Here is a 17,031-nt window from a genome sequence, read left to right on the forward strand (position 1 = left end):
CCTCTGCCTTCCTAACACTTAGGTATATGCTTGTCAAGGACAATGCATTTACATTTCCCAGAGCAAGGTCCTGGCATTGGTCATTATTTTGCAACCCAGAATGCCAAGGCATAAAGCCTAAGGCATGAAAAATAATTATCTTTTAAATAATAAAACCACAGCACCTCCTCCATCCATTAAATGCCAAGGGAATAGTTTTCTGGGTAGGGATGATGTCCATCCATGAACTCATCCATACCAAGAGAAGTCTGTTGCCCCTTTGGGCACCTTCTCCAGTCTTTCTCATGGAGAGAATCCAGTATTCCCATAACACGTATTGCCAGTTGGTGCTTTGCTAATCTCTTCAGTGACCAGTAGTCTGGGCTGCAACCTTTTCTTGCAGTACTGTCCTCGTGGCCCTATCTAAAGTTGTTCATACAGGAATAGTAGGTCTGCAGCTTGAATGGTGATGGCAGCCACCATCCAGCCTGCTGTGTGGCACTGCCCAGCTCTTAAGCAATGAAAGAACAGTGACCAGGTGCCAACTTGCTTGTGTTTGTGAGGGCCTTTCCAAGTAACCTAGTTTCTCCAACACAAAATTCTGAATGTTCTCACACAACAAAACCTAATTTGGGGAGCAACCCCCCTCACCTCTCGTTTACCATCCATCATTCTATTATAAGCACTATTAATCCTATTAGACCTACTCCCAGAGAATGGAGTTCAGGAAACAGATCAGCATGATGGCTCTTCTCATTGTGTTAACTCATCTCCTTCTGGGAGCAGAGATTAGGTCCAACTGGAGAGTATAGGAAGCTAGTTTTGATTTCCAGGGTGAATTTGGACTAAACAAATCAGCTAGAGGTCACATTTCAAGGCTTTCTCAGCTCCTAACTAAACTGACCTTTGCTAACATTCTCACATCGTAGAGAATGGTACGTACAAGGGTCACGTACCATTCTCACGTACGTACAAGGCATCGTACAAGGGTCACGCTAGAAAGCAGAGTTCTTCCATCAGCAGGCGTTCAGCCTGACAGGGCTTAGAGCTGCTGGGCTTCAGGGGCAGGAGCATGGGAGAAGGTGCTATCACAGGACCTGCCAATGGCCCATACTTCCTATTGAGTAACCATCAGCTTTCCTGGTACAGGTTCATCAGCTTCTACGAGGCCGTAAGAGCCAATTCTGCTGCCACGCACCTGGCAGGCTTCCTGCTTCTCCTGGCAACTGTTCAGTTATGGAGTCTGCTGCACCGTGACCCCAGGCTACAGGTCATCGGCAGGACACTGAACAAAACCTGGGATGAGGTGGTGGGCTTCCTGCTGATCATCTTGATCCTGCTCACCAGCTATGCCACTGCTGTAAGCCCCCATACCCAGTGCCTCCCTCCCCAGTGTGCTGTGACCTTGGAATCACATCACTTCTCTTAGAAAAGGGCACAATACAGAAAACCCACGAGTTCTGGAGAAAAGACAGTAGAGTAAGCAAGCTGGGTTTAGTTACAGGCTTAGAGCCAGGCGTTTGTCTCCTCTCTAAAATGGGAATAAAATGCAGCTCAGAGGGTATGGGGAAGGTCAAATAAACCTAAATGACAACACTAATTACAAAGGCATTTTGTATAACTGGGGGGCATAGGAATTTTGAGGGCCACAAGGCGTTTCTTTCCATTCCATCGGTTCTCTGTTGGCCACCTCAGCACAGAGATCTGCACTCCCTCCCACTGACTGGCTTTTCTCCACTTTAGTTTAACCTGTTGTTCGGATGGAGCATCTCCAACTATCGAACTTTTGTCAGTTCAGCTATGACTGTTGTTGGTCTTATGATCGGAATTGCTCACCACAATGAGGTAAAAAATAAAACCCATCTTCGTTTCTCTTTACTTGGCTCAATGTATCTAACAAGAGGGGAATTGCTTATAAAAATAGTCCTTGGCTAGGCACGCTGGCTCACACCTGTAATCCTAGCGCTCTGGGAGGCCGAGGCTGGTGGACTGCCTGAGCTCAGGAGTTCCAGACTGGCCTGATCAAGAGTGAGATCCCATGTCTAAAAATAGCTGGGCGTTACGGCAGGCGCCTGTAGTCCCAGCTACTTGGGAGGCTGAGGCCAGAGAATCGCCTAAGCCCAAGTGTTTGACGTTGCTGTGAGCTATGAAGTCACAGAACTCTACCACAAAGAAGAAAAAGGAAGTAAGTCTCAAAAAAAAAAAAAGAAAAAGAAAAAGAAATTGTCCTTTCCTAATAAGCACTTATTCGTTCCTCCCTCACTTCCTTATCTTACTGCGGAAGGACACTGGGTCTGAACTTGTTCTCTCATACCTGGCCGGGTGCTTGATTCTTTCTCAATAGCCCTTTTAAGTGTGTAATGGAAGTGACTTAGAAAACTGAGGGAGGGCTCTCTCTCTGTCTCAGTCTCTCCTCTCTCTCCCCCTCTCTTTTTCCTCTCTCTCTCTTTTCTCCCCTCTCTCTTCTTTTCTCTCCTCTTTGGTGCTGCTCTGCTGCATTCCTCCCTCACCAATAAAAATCTTTTGTACAAGCAAAAAAAAAAAGAAAACTGAGGGAGGTACAGCTCCAGGAAGAACTGCATTATTTCTGTTTGAAATAACTGCAGTGGCAAGGGAGGCTCATTCACGGTCTCTTACAAAGCACAGGTATCTTTCTCTTCAATAAACGGTTTGACGCTTGCCAGAAAAAGTCAATGGAAAAAAAAATCCTGTTAAGAAAAGCCAGTTTTGGGCGGCGCCTGTGGCTCAAGGAGTAGGGCGCCAGTCCCATAGGCCAGAGGTGGCAGGTTCAAACCCAGCCCTGGCCAAAAAAACAAAAAAACAAATAAAAAAAAGGCACTGACTATCACTGAAACTTTGGGACATCATTCTTGTGGTTCTCCCCATGCGCCTGGTATTTGAAAATAAACCTTTCTCTTAAAAAAAAAAAAAAAAAAAAGCCAGTTTTTTTGTGGTTAACCTGTTAAAATGTTGTCAGACTACTGTGTTTTAGAGCCTGAGTTCCTTGACATGGTACAGTCTGCATTTTCACTGCTGGTGTGCAAGATTGTCTCAATATGCATCTGCTATCCCTTGAAACCTCTTTTTGTATTTTCTGAAACTATCAAAACTCACATGAGATTTGAATCATAATTCCACTGTGACTCATCTGTTTTCTTCTTGTGTAAGCTGTGATGTCAAAATTATTTATAGTCAGTCATTCTGGTCCTACCGTCCATTAACTGTTTTCATTATCTTTGTGCCTCTCTCCCTAGTTTCCTCTAGGTACACTTAGGAGTAGATCCTGAACATTAGCGCAGAGCTGTTTGTAAAGTAGAAACTAAGCTGCCCGTCACTCAGTGTTCTTATTGTCTTTCCAGGTTTTCGCTTTAGATCCAGTCCTGGGCTCTTTTCTGATCCTCACCAGTGCTGTCATGATAGTGCTTGTGATAATTAATCTTTTTGTTTCGGCCATTCTAATGGCCTTTAGAAAAGAAAGAAAGTCCCCTAAGGTAGGTAACTGAAAAATTATCGCGATTTTCTATCATTGGAAAAGTCCAACTTTAATCTCCAGCTCTGAAGATTACAGACTGACATATAGGGTATCAGAATATATATTAGTTTCAACAGCTCTGCCAACTATTTTCCTAGGAAAACCAATAAACCAAGACTTATAATGTTCTATAGCCACTGTGTGATAAAGAGCTGGCCCTCAACCATTAAATAGCAGAAACAGACAGTAAATAGTATCTTTACTATTATACACTTACTAATTTTTGTTATCTTTGGTGTTTCTTTACTTGAACATTAGCAATTAATTTCGATTTTTCGTTCTTCTCCTTTGGTTTTCAAATACTCAGAAAGAAGCCACACTGGTAGATACTCTGCTACAGATGCTCTCAGATTTGCTAGGAATCCAGCGACACCAGGACACCTCATCTAAGCAAGCAGCCCTAACAGCAATGTGCAATGACACGTTTTAGAAGATCAACTACCATAATTCTGTGACTTCCCATCTTGGCTTATTATTTCCTAGCATATTATTACTTACCTTTGCATGGGATAGCTTAGAAAATTATTGATGTATATAATATACTTTGTTCTTAGTGAGGAGTAAAAATCCCCTTGGTGCCACGTTCTTGCTTATGGATCTTGGCACTGTCAGGATGGGATAATACTGCTGCCAAGCATTAAGTAACAGAACACTCATCACCCATGCCACAGGACGGCTGTGAGAAATCAATGAGTCAGAAGTGAGCTCATGGCAACCCACTAAAAATAAAGATAGAAGCATGTGCCTTGGCTGATGTGGAGCCTTGCCACAGACGAGTAACCAAACTCACAGATGCTATCTGGGCTTAAATAGAGAGATCAAAAGACAGCTCCCTTTCTGAGGGAGCCCAAAATGAGGCTGGCTCTAGCTTATGGAACAACATGGATAACTTGCTTAAAATATTCTCCACTAAAATCCAAATTTGTACTTCCTGGTTTGACCCAAGAGTGGAGAAAGCAGGACACAGGATCTTCTAACTTTATTAGCAGCTACTGAGCTATGAGATACAAACCAGAACCATTAAAGAAAAGTTGCTCGAAACAGGTATGTACAGATAGACTACACAGAAGTGAAGCCATCCCCGTGAGGGAGCACGTGAGCTACAATAGTGAGAGTCTCATCCATTCAGGAAAGCAGGGAACTATAGCCATGTGGGCACCAAACATTTATCTCAGATCAGTTTTAATGATTCTATTAGTTATAAAGTTTTCAAATGAAAATGGGTACCCATCTTTTCCTGTAGGCTTTCCAGCTCACTACCCAAGAGTCTTGAGTACTTCTATTAAGGCAGCTGGAAGCCCACGTAGGCTCGAATGGCAGCTTGTGCCCAGTATGTGGCCTGTCCTCCCTCTGCCAGCGATGCAATCCAACAGAACATGCCATGTGGGAAACAAAAATTGCTATGGTGCTGCCCTCTTGTAAAAGGGAAACACAGTACTCAAAATAAAACAAAGGCCACAGAGGGCTCCCTGAGAATCCAGCAGAACTAGGCGAGGCCTTCAACTTTCCAAACAAACTTTGCAACTGGATCCAGGTGGAACAGTGCCCCGCAGCAAGGAGTGTAGATACCAGCAAGAGGGCCCAGCTACCAGGAACTGTCAGAACAATGGCTTCCTATGATTCTCTCACCTCCACCCCCTGGACAGAGGGGCTTGTCTCTATATCTGGAACCTTAATATGAGACCAAGAGGCTCATGGGGCCCTCTCTGGTGGCTCTCCCCACAATGTACTCATCTTCCACTCCTGTGGAGAGGCTGAGAGAGAACCTGGGATCCCTCTGACAAGAAATGGACAAGCACAGCTGCCAGGAGCCAGCTGTTCCAGCCACAGAGTCTCCAGCTATTAGTCTCTTAGGATCAATAGAGAACTGGAAAGCAGCAGAATCTGGAGAAGTAGGAAGAGAGCCCAGAGGAAGTGTGCTCAGTGATGGTTAATACATGAAACGGAATTTCATGGAGATTCTTTGTTACATGGAGAATCTGCTCAGTCTCAACTCCCAGGACTTGGAAATTGCCTAGATTAAGGAGGCCTATGTTTTCTTTTTCAGTTCTTCAAACCTCCGGGAAAGATCATCAAAGTCAATGTCTTCGGATGCTGAGGTGCTGGCACCAGCAGATGCGGTGGGTAGTGTGTCTGGCACAGATGGCAACTCTGGTAGTACGAAGTTGTCGTAGTTATCCACAGGCCGGGAAGGGAGCTTTGCAGGGGCTTCTGGTTTGGGTCCAGGACCTAATTAAAATAAGGCAAGAAGCACAATGTTACGAATGCCAGAGAAATGGCTCAGCTCCCTTTTGGCATAAAAAAATCAAAATACAGGAGAAAACACTTGTTTTTATTTTATTTTTTTTTTTTGTAGAGACAGTCTCACTTTATGGCCCTCGGTAGAGTGCCGTGGCCTCACATAGCTCACAGCAACCTCCAACTCCTGGGCTTAAGTGATTCTCTTGCCTCAGCCTCCCGAGTAGCTGGGACTAAAGGCGCCCGCCACAATGCCCGGCTATTTTTTGGTTGCAGTTTGGCCGGGGCTGGGTTTGAACCTGCCACCCTCGGTATATGGGGCCGGCGCCTTACCAACTGAGCCACAGGCGCCGCCCGAAAACACTTGTTTTTAAAACATTGAATTAAAATCAATAATAGGTCATGCAAGGTGGCTCACGCCTGTAATCCTAGCACTCTGGGAGGCCAAAGTGGGTGGATTGCTTGAGCTCAGGAATTCCAGGCCAGCCTGAGCAAGAGTGAGACCCCATCTCTACTAACAATAGGAAAACTTCCCAAGCATCAGGGCAACCACCTGTAGTTCCAGCTACTTGGGAAGCTGCGGCAAGAGGATCTCTTGAGTTCCCAAAGGGTCACTGTGAGCTATGACGACGCCATAGCATTCTATCCAGGAAGACAGAATGAGATTCTCAAAAAACAAAAAATACTGCTTCTTTAAGAAGAACCAGAATACTACTTAAGGCTGAGGGAAGAAAAATTGTATAAGCAATGTTTATGTTTGTATTATCTGAAGTAATGGACCAGTATTTCTAGTCTTCTGCTTTGTATTTTATGTTAAAATCATCCCCCCATTTACCTACTGTTTCTATTTATATCTTAAGTTCCAGAATAGGCAAAACTAAATTATGGAAAAATCAGAACAGTGCTTGCCTATGGAGGGGAAGGGTGAAGTTGACTGGAAAGAACAGAAGAAAACTTCTTGGGGTGTTAGAAACATTCTATACTTTTGACTCCAGTAGCAATTGTGTGTGTATAAAAACTCAGTGTGACTTTTAATGTAAATTGTAATTCAATACAACAACTGTCTCTAATGTTAGAAGTATCCTCCCTCTGGCTTTCTGAAGTGTTTTTTATTTTTTAATTGCATGGAGAACTACATGAACATGCAACTGAGAGCGTATACTTTTCACCTCTTTAACATCTCTCCAATGCCTGGATTAAAAAAGTTTTTTTTGGTATTTCCAGGCACAAGAGAACCTGAAGCAGAATAACAAAGAACTTGAAAGTGACTTGATCTTAAACTACAAAATCAGAATAGTAATGCCAGGTATGGCTGGTTCATTCCTGTAATCCTAGCACTTTGGGAGGCCAAGGCAGAGTGAATCACTTGAGCCCAGGATCTCGAGGCTGGGCCTAGGCAACATAGTGAGACCCCATCTTTACCAAAAAAAGAAAAATCAGCCAGGCATGGTGCTATACGCCTTGTAATCCTCCCTATTAGGGGGGCTGAAGCAGGAGGACTGTGTGAACTAGAAGTTCAAAGCTGCAGTGAGCTGTGTTTACACCACTGCTCCTCTAGCCTCGGTGACAGTGTTATCAATAACAGAAACAGGGAACTTGGGAGATTCTTTTATCTTTGGAAGCAAGAAGCCTTAAGTTCTGTTTTAGCCATACCAATTCTGAGAAAAGAGTAGGAATCGTGGGTAGAATACACCACGGACATGGCTACAGTCTCTAAGGGAAGAACGACAACAACAGAGGGTTCAGGGGTGAACCTTGACACACTCACCGACAATCTGTGCAGAAGAGACATTCTCATCAGCATTAATGTCATCAACCTGCAACAGAAACAGTATCAGAGGGAAAAGCAATGGCATCACTAAAAGTACCTACATAAATAAGCCTCTGTTTTCTAAGAGCCAAGTTGCTCACCAAAAGCAACAGAACCTACTGCAAAGAAACTGCCCCTTCCCCCTCCACTTCTTCCAATGAGTTAGATGCCAAGATACCATGCTGAACTCTTGACTGCCAAGCAGAGAAAAGGAATATTCTTAACAAACCATGACACCTTTTTTTAATGATACCTTCACCTTCCAGGCCAAGAGGAAGCACTAACAATTAAATATATATATAAGAACCAAGTCCTCAGACGCTGATAAGACCTCCTACCTCATTTCCAGAAACAGCTGTGGGTCATGCTTTGACACATGCAAGACCAAAGCGTAAGACCAAGTCAGGCTCGTTGTAAAACAAATCAGCTAGAGCTAAAAACAAAAAGCAGCTCAGGAATAGGGAGATTTTCCTAGGTGATTTACATACCACATGCCTTATCAATTTCTCAGTAAAGTATGAGATGGAAACAGGGTTCAAAAGGCATATATAATGAAGAAACAAGTTTGCAGAAAATTAATTTTTTTTTTTGTAGAGGCAGTCTCACTTTATGGCCCTGGGTAGAGTGCCATGGCATCACACAGCTCACAGCAACCTCCAACTCCTGGGCTTAAGCGATTCTCTTGCCTCAGCCTCCCAAGTAGCTGGGACTACAGGCACCCGCCACAAAGAAAATTAATTCTTAATAAGACTGTTACAACCACATACAATTCAAGGCATCAAGTTTTTAACTACAAGACTAAAAATGTGAAATCAATGATCTAGGCTGAAATTTGCTAACTAAACTCTTACGTAAAGGAATAGTGACCACACTTTTGTCTTACTGCTGGGCTTAAGCGATTCTCTTGCCCCAGCCTCCCTAGTAGCTGGGACTGCAGGCGCCTGCCACAATGCCCAACTGCATATACATATATAAACACACACTTTTTTTTTTTTTTTTTGGTTGTAGTTGTCATTGTTGAACGGGGCTGGATTCGAACCCGCCAGCTCTGGTGTATGTGGCTGGCGCCTTAGCTGCTTGAGCTACAGGCACTGAGCCAACAATGCTATTTTAATAATTACTATATCTAATACCAAGACTATTAGTCAATGTGATTTTATGCCTAGCAAGCAAAAAAAAAACTAAGTGCCTTTGTAGGGTACAACAACTCTCTAAGAGGTCTGCAGCTCCTTCCCAATTCCTGGCTTAACTGCACAAACAGCACTGCCACCAATGACGCTGCCATCACCACCACTCCCCAGGTAGCATTAAAGCAACACAAGAATCCCAAAGCAAAAGCAATGCTGGTACTAGGAGTTGATCAAAACTTTGCCTTCCCTGTGATCATTATTTTGCACTCTCTTCATGGGATTCACTCTCCTGTTGCTTACAAAGGAGGCTCAGGCACTTACAGATTCATACGATGGGGGAGTTGCTGGTATCTGAGGTGGATGAATATTGGGAAAGGCCTGATAAGTCCCCACTGGCAATCCATTGAAATCCGACTGCAAGAGGAGAAAGGCAACATCAGAGACACTGCCCCCAATCTCTGAGTTTGTGTACAGGGAGGGAGAAGTATATATATCCTCACATTGAACATATATATTCAAGATGCCCAAAAAGGACATGTGGTTGGAAGGATTCCAGATTTTTAAAGATGTACAGCCAATAGCTATTCTTCAAATTACTTAATCAAACACTTCATCATCTACAAAGGAAAATTCTAATCAGACTTCCACACTAGCTATGTAGGAAGTTTTTCTGCCTGGTAATACAGGGTGGTTTATTCATTTGTGGAAAAAGCTACTAACATGATTGCAACAGGACCAAAAGATATTCAGTAAACCCAAAGAAAGTGTTTCTCCAGCACCATCTCTCTAGATTTGATTTTCTCACTTTATTACCTATAGCTGAGCCAAGACTGAGTCCCAGTGCTATTTTTTCCACAATGTCATCATCACTAAGCTAATTCCAAATGTTCTTACTGCTAAATGATCCTAAGTATATTCACAGAACAGATTTGTCATCTCCTGTAACATTTTATAAAACTTACATCCAGTTATTTGTATGTGTACTTACTGGTCCCTTTGGCAGTGGATATGAGAAAGGTGTATTTGGAGAGGGCATGGGCATGGGCACTGTTCCATCAGGTCCACCCCCTGGTGCTGTGAACCCGCCCCCTCCTCCGCTTCTTCCAGGGCCACCTTTCTTCACATCATCTGTGAATCCAACATCAATAAGATCTGTCTCTATACCAGGAGGAGCTTCTGCCTGAGAAAAAGAGAGAAACCTCTATCATTAGTCCATGTCCAAGGCCAAGTTCCCCAGGAAACAGACTCTGAGATGGAGATTAGCATTAAGGAAGTTTATTGGAGAGTGCTCTAATGATCAACTTCTGTGGAGAAAGTGAGGAAGCAGAGTTGGCTAGTTGGAAAATCTAGGCTGCCATGTACATGCAACAAAGCTGCGATGGGCCTATAGGTTTGCCTCAACAGGAGGTAAGGGGTGACTGAGCAGCACACAAGCACCCAACATATACCTTACACTTTAACTGCTGATGATTATTGTTTGGGTATTTTACCCTCCTTAGATGTAGTGCTGTAGGCCTCCTGGGACAGAGAACTTGTTAAGTATCTGTGTAATCTCAACCTCTGGGCACTCTCTGGTACAGGGTGGGTACCCTAACCCTACTGTTTAGGTCTTGAGACATTTCTTGCTTTCCAAAGAGGAGTTTTCTCAATTCCATGAAGTTCACTGAAAAGCAGCAATACATTCTAACAAGGTTCATACCTTCTCAAAGTGCTTATAGGCATCTAATCTGATTCTTAAGTACCCTTTGAGATACGCAGGCATATTCACTGTCACCCAAAAAGGAGTAGCTGGACCGAGGCTTAAATTCACATGCACAAAGAATATGGTTATTTTTTCAAAGAAGGTCATACTTAGAACCTCATTTTCCTTTGCACTCTGGTATGAACTTACCATGACCACAGAGTCAGGCTCATAGGGTACATTGTAATTCTTGGCAATTTCAATTAGGTATCTCTCCACCAGGATTTTGGGAGGGGCCTCCACACTCAGTTTGTGCATTAGCTATAAGTAAAAGACCCATGGTTAAGATGCATCTGTTATCAACCAGCCTAATCCTAACCTGTCTCCCTATTTAAACCTACTTCTTCCTATTTTATAGGTAAAGTTGAGAAAAAGAGAGGCTCAGAGCAGTCAAGTGATTTTTCAGAATCACAAGGCACGTCACAGCACTTATGTCTCTCTCTTACATTCTCTAGTTACACATGACCCAGGTGTTGGTAAACGACCAACACTGCTGCCTTGCACATTTCAATTCATCCGTGCTTCTGCCCCCAACCCCCACTTCCTGCCTTCACAAGTCACAAGGAGCGAGGAAAATGGAAAAGTCAGTAATGACAGAGAGCATCACAATTAGAATTGCTGGGCAGGGGTAAGGAGCTGACCGCACTGCCAGGCAAACAGCTATTCTTCTCACCTCACAATGCAACGTGCTTTCCTAGATTAACTGAGCCTCACAATGGTATCCACTAGCATTCCCACAGGCAATAAAATAACCTCTTCCCACCCACTCATTGCTTCATGTTTACCAAGTTCGCTCATTACCCTGTCGTTCACAGTTCCAATCTGATTGGTCCTGCACAACTTGCCATATTCCTTGCTATACTTGGCACAGAGCTGATCGGCAACCTATAGAGAAAAAAGAACAGTGTATAAAAATGGAGCCCATTCCTACAGACTGCTTCAAGCTTCCTTCTATTGATAGTTAACATGTTTCTATTATAGGATTTCAAAAAAAACTGGAGTCTATAAATCTTTAAGGAGTATACATTCATTCACTTATTTGTCTATTCATCCACCCAGTGAGCAGAAACTAAACATCGAGCACTATCTGAGCGTTATAGAATGCAACAAAATGATGAACACACAGACGTTTGTTTCCACTCTTACAGAATTAATACAGTCTTTAGGGAAAACACATTAACACACAGATAAAGGTACAATTGCTGCTGTGACAAGTGCTGCCAAGGGTAAGGGACCCCACGCTATCACCAGCTTATGAGAATCAGATCTGGTCACAAAACTAAGGCTTTCTGAAGGAAATGTTTGAAGAATGAAGAAGATTCCAGGAAAAGAAAACAGTATGTACAAAGAAAAACCAGGGCCAATCCTCAAGCCTAAAATAAAAGCAGTGAGCCGCTAGGCTAGTGCAGCACCCGAGCGAAGAGCGTGGTAGGAAATGGAGTAAGAAAAGCAGGTAGGTGGGAGCCAGACAATGCAGGGCCATGCAGGCCATAGTAAGTTTTGTTTCCATCACAAGTGCAATAGAAAGTAAGAGGTAGTGATAGGATTAGATCTGTGTTTTGAATAAAACCTTCAGGTTGTTCTGATAGAATGGTAAATAAACTTAAGGAAGCCAAAATGAGTTCAGGGAGAATATTTAAGAAGTTACTCCAATAGTCTAGGCAGGGACAATAGTAACACTGAACCAGAGCAGTCTCAACACTCTGGAAGCCCAGTGGGGGAGTTCTTCCTGTTCAATATATAGACCTTCAGGGGTACCTGGTACTTATGATATAAATGCCATTTGTCTTTTGACCTACTGTTTTTGTTTTGTTTTATACCATACAGAGAGTGGCATTCACGTTATGTGACATATTTTAAGCTTTTTCTACTATGAGATTTTTTTTTTTTTTTTTGGGATAGAGTCTCACTTTGTCACCCTCGGTAGAGTGCCATCGCATCATAGCTCACAGAAACCCTGAACACTTGGGCTCAAGTGATCCTCTTGTCTCAACCTCTCAAGGAGCTGGGACCACAGGCACCCACTACGATGCCCGGCTAGTTTTTCTACTTTTAGTAGAGATGAGGTCTTGCTCTTGCTCAGGCTGGTCTCAAACCTATAGTTCAGGCAATCCACCCACCTCGGCCTCCCAGACTGCTAGGATTACGGGCCTGAGCCACCATGCCCAGTCCTATGAGATTATTTTTAAAGGAGGAATACAGAAGAGACTAAAAATGAGATTGAGGTTAAAAATCTATGTAAGAAGCAGTTGCCTCTACTCTCCCCTTTCTCTATCCACAAAACTCAATGATTACTCTCCCCACCCTAATAGAAAACAGGATGATTATCTGGGGAAGTTAAACTAAAGGGACTTGGGACTCCACACACAGGAGAGAGCAGAAATACTTAATGACAACAGGAGAATTAAGTGGAAGTCTACATATCAACAGTGAGACTTGGGGCTCCCTTCTTCACTGGGCTCTCAGAAACACTGACAGCCAACTCGTACCTTCCAGGCAGAAGACAGGAGGGTTCCTTTGGAGAAAATGATCAACCCAAAGAAAGAAAACTAGTTTCTAAAAAAAAAAAAAAAGAAAACTAGTTTCTGACAGTCTGGAATTCCCCTAAGAAAGGACTTAGGTAAATCACTCAACAACGAAGGTATCTGGCATTAAACCCCATCCATGCACACAAGAGGTTCTGACCTGTTTTTCAGTGCCTCACTCTTAAAGGTAAAGGACCACTAACCCTTTGGAAAAGGCTGGACTATAAAACTGAATGTAGGCTCAGCACCTGTGGCTCAAGTGGCTAAGGCGCCAACCACGTACACCTGACCTGGCGGGTTCGAATCCAACCTGGGCCCACCAAACAATGATGGCTGCAACCAAAACATAGCCGGGCGTTGTGGCGGGCACCTGTAGTCCCAGCTACTTGGGAGGTAGAGGCAGGAAACTCGCTTGAGCCCAGGAGTTAGAGGTTGCTGTGAGCTGTGATGCCACAGCACTCTACCCAGGGCAACAGCTTGAGGCTCTGTCTCAAAAACAAACAAACAAACAAAAAAAAAAAAACTGAATGTAAGACTAATATATAGAAAAAAGATCGTGAAGGAAACAAATATGACAAAAGGGTAAAAGTTAAAAAGAAACTTAAAATTGGGCGGCGCCTGTGGCTCAAGGAGTAGGGCGCTGGTCCCATATGCTGGAGGTGGCGGGTTCAAACTCAGCCCTGGCCAAAAAAAAAGAAACTAAAATTAATATTTTCAAAGAGTTCAAAGGCATGAAATAAAAATGAGAGACTATGGCTGGCAGGGTCTGCTAAGACCTGTGGAACTGGTGGCAAACGACTGAAGAAATATAGTTAGAATCGATGAGAAAGAAAGAGACAACATAAGAACAACGTCATGTTGTTTGGCGGCCCGGGCTGGATTAGAACCTGCCAGCTCAGGTGTACATGGCTGGTGCCTTAGGCTCTTGAGCCACAGGCGCGGAGCCGAAACAACATAAGAACATTTTTGATCAGGGTGGCGCCTGTGGCTCAGTGAGTAGGGCACCAGCCCCATATACCGAGGGTGGCAGGTTGGAACCTGGCCCCAGCCAAACTGCAAAAAAAAAAAAAAAAAAAAAAACATTTCTGATGAAGGAGTAAACGTTATTAATTTTATAAGTCTCAACCCTTAAGTACATGTCTTTTTAATATTATGTGTTGCTAACTCAAACTATGCATAAAGCTTTTCTGCTGCATACTAAAGTATAAAGTGGTCTCAAGAGAGAAAAAGAGACCTTTGAATAGAATTTTCAAAGGTAGGAACTCAGGGGACCACTGCTATTGTTTTTATAATCATTAACTTCAAGGGTCTGAGCAATCTTGAGAAATCCAAAACCTGAGTGGGGGCAGACTCCGGACGAAGGTCATACACAGATTCCTAGGGAGTGGTTAAACTCTGGTAGTTCCCTGTGGAGTAAAACGCTACTAGGGGCAATCTCCTCTGAAGAATGGGTGGGAGAAAGGAATTTTCCTCTCATCACCACCACAGAAGGTCTTCCTCGGCAATAAGGGACATAAGCCCTCCTGCCCATATTTCAGGGCTTCGAGCAGTTCCCTTGATCTCTGCCCCAGCCGAATACAAATCTCCACAATGGGTATCTGCTTTGTCTATTTACTGGGCAGAAAACAGCCTAGTTAATGTATCTTTCCAGGCCTTGCCACAGCCTCTTCTATGGCATCATTCCTCAGTGTTCACAGACCCAGCAGGGGTGTTTATAAAGTTTTATCCCCAATAGGCCAGAGTTCTAGGAAAAGCAGGAAACTTGCTCAGATAAGAAATTTAGCAGTGGCTGGTTTAAAGGCAAACTAGACGACTTCTCTTTGTTCCGAGTCACTCAGCTTACTTTCTTAATTTTTCCCTTTTTCTGGGGGTGTTTTCCCTTGCCAGACTGGGATCTTTGTCCTCATTCTGACTGCATATGGCTACTTGGGAGGCTAAGGTGAAAGGATTCCTTGAGCCCAGAGTTCAAGACCAGCCTGGGCAACATCGCAAAAACCCATCTCCAAAAACAAACAAACAAAAAAAAACAAGACTATTCTCAACAGACTGGGGTCAGAGATAAGATTGAGACAATCTCCTACAAACTACTACAAAAAGGCAAAGATGTAGAAAACAGACACAACTCAACTGAACTTGTAACCTAACAGACAGCACCACATCTACGAGGTGATGTGCAATTTTCTGGTTAATGCCCACCTCCTCCACTGAACTTCAAGCTCTAAGAGTTGCTCACCACTGTTAACGGTACCACTCACCTGGCTCACAGCGGCCACTAATAAATATTTGTAGAATTAACAAATGAAGCAGAACCATCTGTCACCTTAGATTACTGTAATTTTAACTTTGCTGGTTTACGATTATATAAGAACTTTTCTGTTTGCATACAGGTAAAGGACATTATAATAAAGATAATTTAAGACAAAACTGGAGATACATAAAACTTCCTTCCTTAAAAAATTATTCAAGTTTACAGAATACTGTTCTATGATCTGAGGCCTAAAAAGGAAAAAGAAATTTACAAAACTGTTTCGAAAGCAGCATGAGAAGGGTACAAAATACCTGGTCAAATGAGCAGAAGTGACTTAGATTAACCAACCTTTTCAACATTATGAAAAACTGAAGACAACACTGAAACTGGTTGTACTCACTATTTTCAATTCAGCCACTTCTGACTGGAGTCTAGGAGCAGCCCAGATCAACGTAGACACAGATTCAGCCAGGCCAGAATCTAGCTCCCTAATTAAGGAGAAAGTTAATATAATTTAACACTCTTTAAAACAAATCAACAAAACCCTAGTTTTGTATCATATACTTGATAGCCTCTAAAGCTATTTCACCAATCTGAGTTCTCACAATAACTCTAGGCTTCTAGCCATTTTCATTAACTTATTCTACTTTTAGGGAAATTCCCACTACACCCAAGGCCATAAAGTCAGGAAATGGCTGAGCCAGACTCAAACTCAATTTCAGATTCTGTATTTTCTCTTCAACAATTTATCTACATTCAGATCAGACCTTCAAGCCGACTGGTAGGAAAAAGATCTTCGGGTGTGTGATATAGTCCCTCAGTGTTCGCCCCCTACATGTAGAGATCTATATTACTCCTTTCTCTAATTCCAGAAGTGATTTAGGTCTTTGAATCAAAAATCTCTTACTTCATAGACTGGATGAGGCCAAACCGAGCCAGCAGCAGGTCACAGTACAGCTCCAGGATCTCCATGGCTTCCACAAGGTAGTCTTCCCGGATGATGTGCTCCACACGGATCCGAGCTCGCTCATCTTTCCCAGCGGCCAGATAGTCAGCAATCTCCTTCCTGGCTTTCTGGGCCAGTTCCGCTAAGATACAAATTCCACTCCAGTTACAGAGCAATGGTACCTGGTCTGTGAGCCAACCTCCATCCCAACAGAAAACTGGGAATTTCTACTATATCCTAGCTCACTCTCCCTTAGGAAATTTAGTTCCATCCCATCTACCCTAGAATTTGCTACTCTGTCTCTAGGTAAGAAGACAGTTCTGTGGCTTGACATTTCCAACTCAGGAGTAATGTTACCCATTCCACAGCAACAGACTATGTCTGTTAGACAAAATGATTCAGTCTAACTAGTTACAAAAGGCAGAAATGGAAATCTTAAAAGATATGAAATCTGTCATTTAGTACTGGGGTGCTGGCTCTTAGTGATATATTTTGGGAAAGAAAAGGTAAAGCAATCATGTACTACTCACTTTTTTTTTTCTCCAGTAGTTTAAGACGATTTATGACTAATCTTAAATTGACTCGTAAGCGCTCAGCTTTAAATCCAGAGCCCAGCATGTTGTGCTAGTCCTCCTAGAAAAAAAAAGCAACACAGTGACTATTTTCAAGTCAAAATTATTTCAGAAACTAACACCACTTAAAGGTGAATCATCTGACACAACAAACCACCAGTTCTCTAAGACAAGGAAATAATATGAACTAATTCACATTTTTTACAAATCATTTTGGTTGTTGTGGAGAAAACTGATCAGGGAAAAGTAATACTAGAAGGAAGAAGACCAATGGGAAGGCTAATACTATAGCTTAGACCATGGCAGTTTA

At 43.0% G+C, this 17,031-nt stretch overlaps 2 protein-coding genes across 6 annotated transcripts in view; one reads left to right on the top strand and one right to left on the bottom strand.

Annotated features, from left to right (window-relative positions):
- The window catches only part of PKD1L3 (polycystin 1 like 3, transient receptor potential channel interacting), a 66,766-nt gene extending 62,427 nt beyond the window's left edge, over positions 1-4,339 (top strand). Inside the window, 4 exon segments of the mRNA XM_053554190.1 lie at positions 1,129-1,339; positions 1,723-1,824; positions 3,339-3,470; positions 3,819-4,339. Coding sequence (XP_053410165.1) covers positions 1,129-1,339; positions 1,723-1,824; positions 3,339-3,470; positions 3,819-3,941 — 568 coding nt within the window. The 3' untranslated portion in view covers positions 3,942-4,339.
- Positions 4,340-4,475: 136 nt separating this feature from the next.
- The window catches only part of IST1 (IST1 factor associated with ESCRT-III), a 69,307-nt gene continuing 56,751 nt past the window's right edge, over positions 4,476-17,031 (bottom strand). For 3 of the 5 annotated variants that reach the window (XM_053606490.1, XM_053606483.1, XM_053606496.1), the window contains 9 exons: positions 16,680-16,782; positions 16,111-16,291; positions 15,604-15,691; positions 11,232-11,315; positions 10,581-10,691; positions 9,678-9,869; positions 9,011-9,103; positions 7,518-7,566; positions 4,476-5,740 (listed from right to left, as the gene is read on the bottom strand). In XM_053606490.1, coding sequence (XP_053462465.1) covers positions 5,541-5,740; positions 7,518-7,566; positions 9,011-9,103; positions 9,678-9,869; positions 10,581-10,691; positions 11,232-11,315; positions 15,604-15,691; positions 16,111-16,291; positions 16,680-16,767 — 1,086 coding nt within the window. In that variant the 5' untranslated portion in view covers positions 16,768-16,782 and the 3' untranslated portion in view covers positions 4,476-5,540. The remainder of the gene's footprint in view (positions 5,741-7,517; positions 7,567-9,010; positions 9,104-9,677; positions 9,870-10,580; positions 10,692-11,231; positions 11,316-15,603; positions 15,692-16,110; positions 16,292-16,679; positions 16,783-17,031) is intronic. The other 2 variants (XM_053606505.1, XM_053606512.1) reach the window with 2 other exon arrangements.

Source organism: Nycticebus coucang, chromosome 2, assembly GCF_027406575.1.
Source record: "Nycticebus coucang isolate mNycCou1 chromosome 2, mNycCou1.pri, whole genome shotgun sequence".
In the NCBI taxonomy this organism is placed as follows: domain Eukaryota; kingdom Metazoa; phylum Chordata; class Mammalia; order Primates; family Lorisidae; genus Nycticebus; species Nycticebus coucang.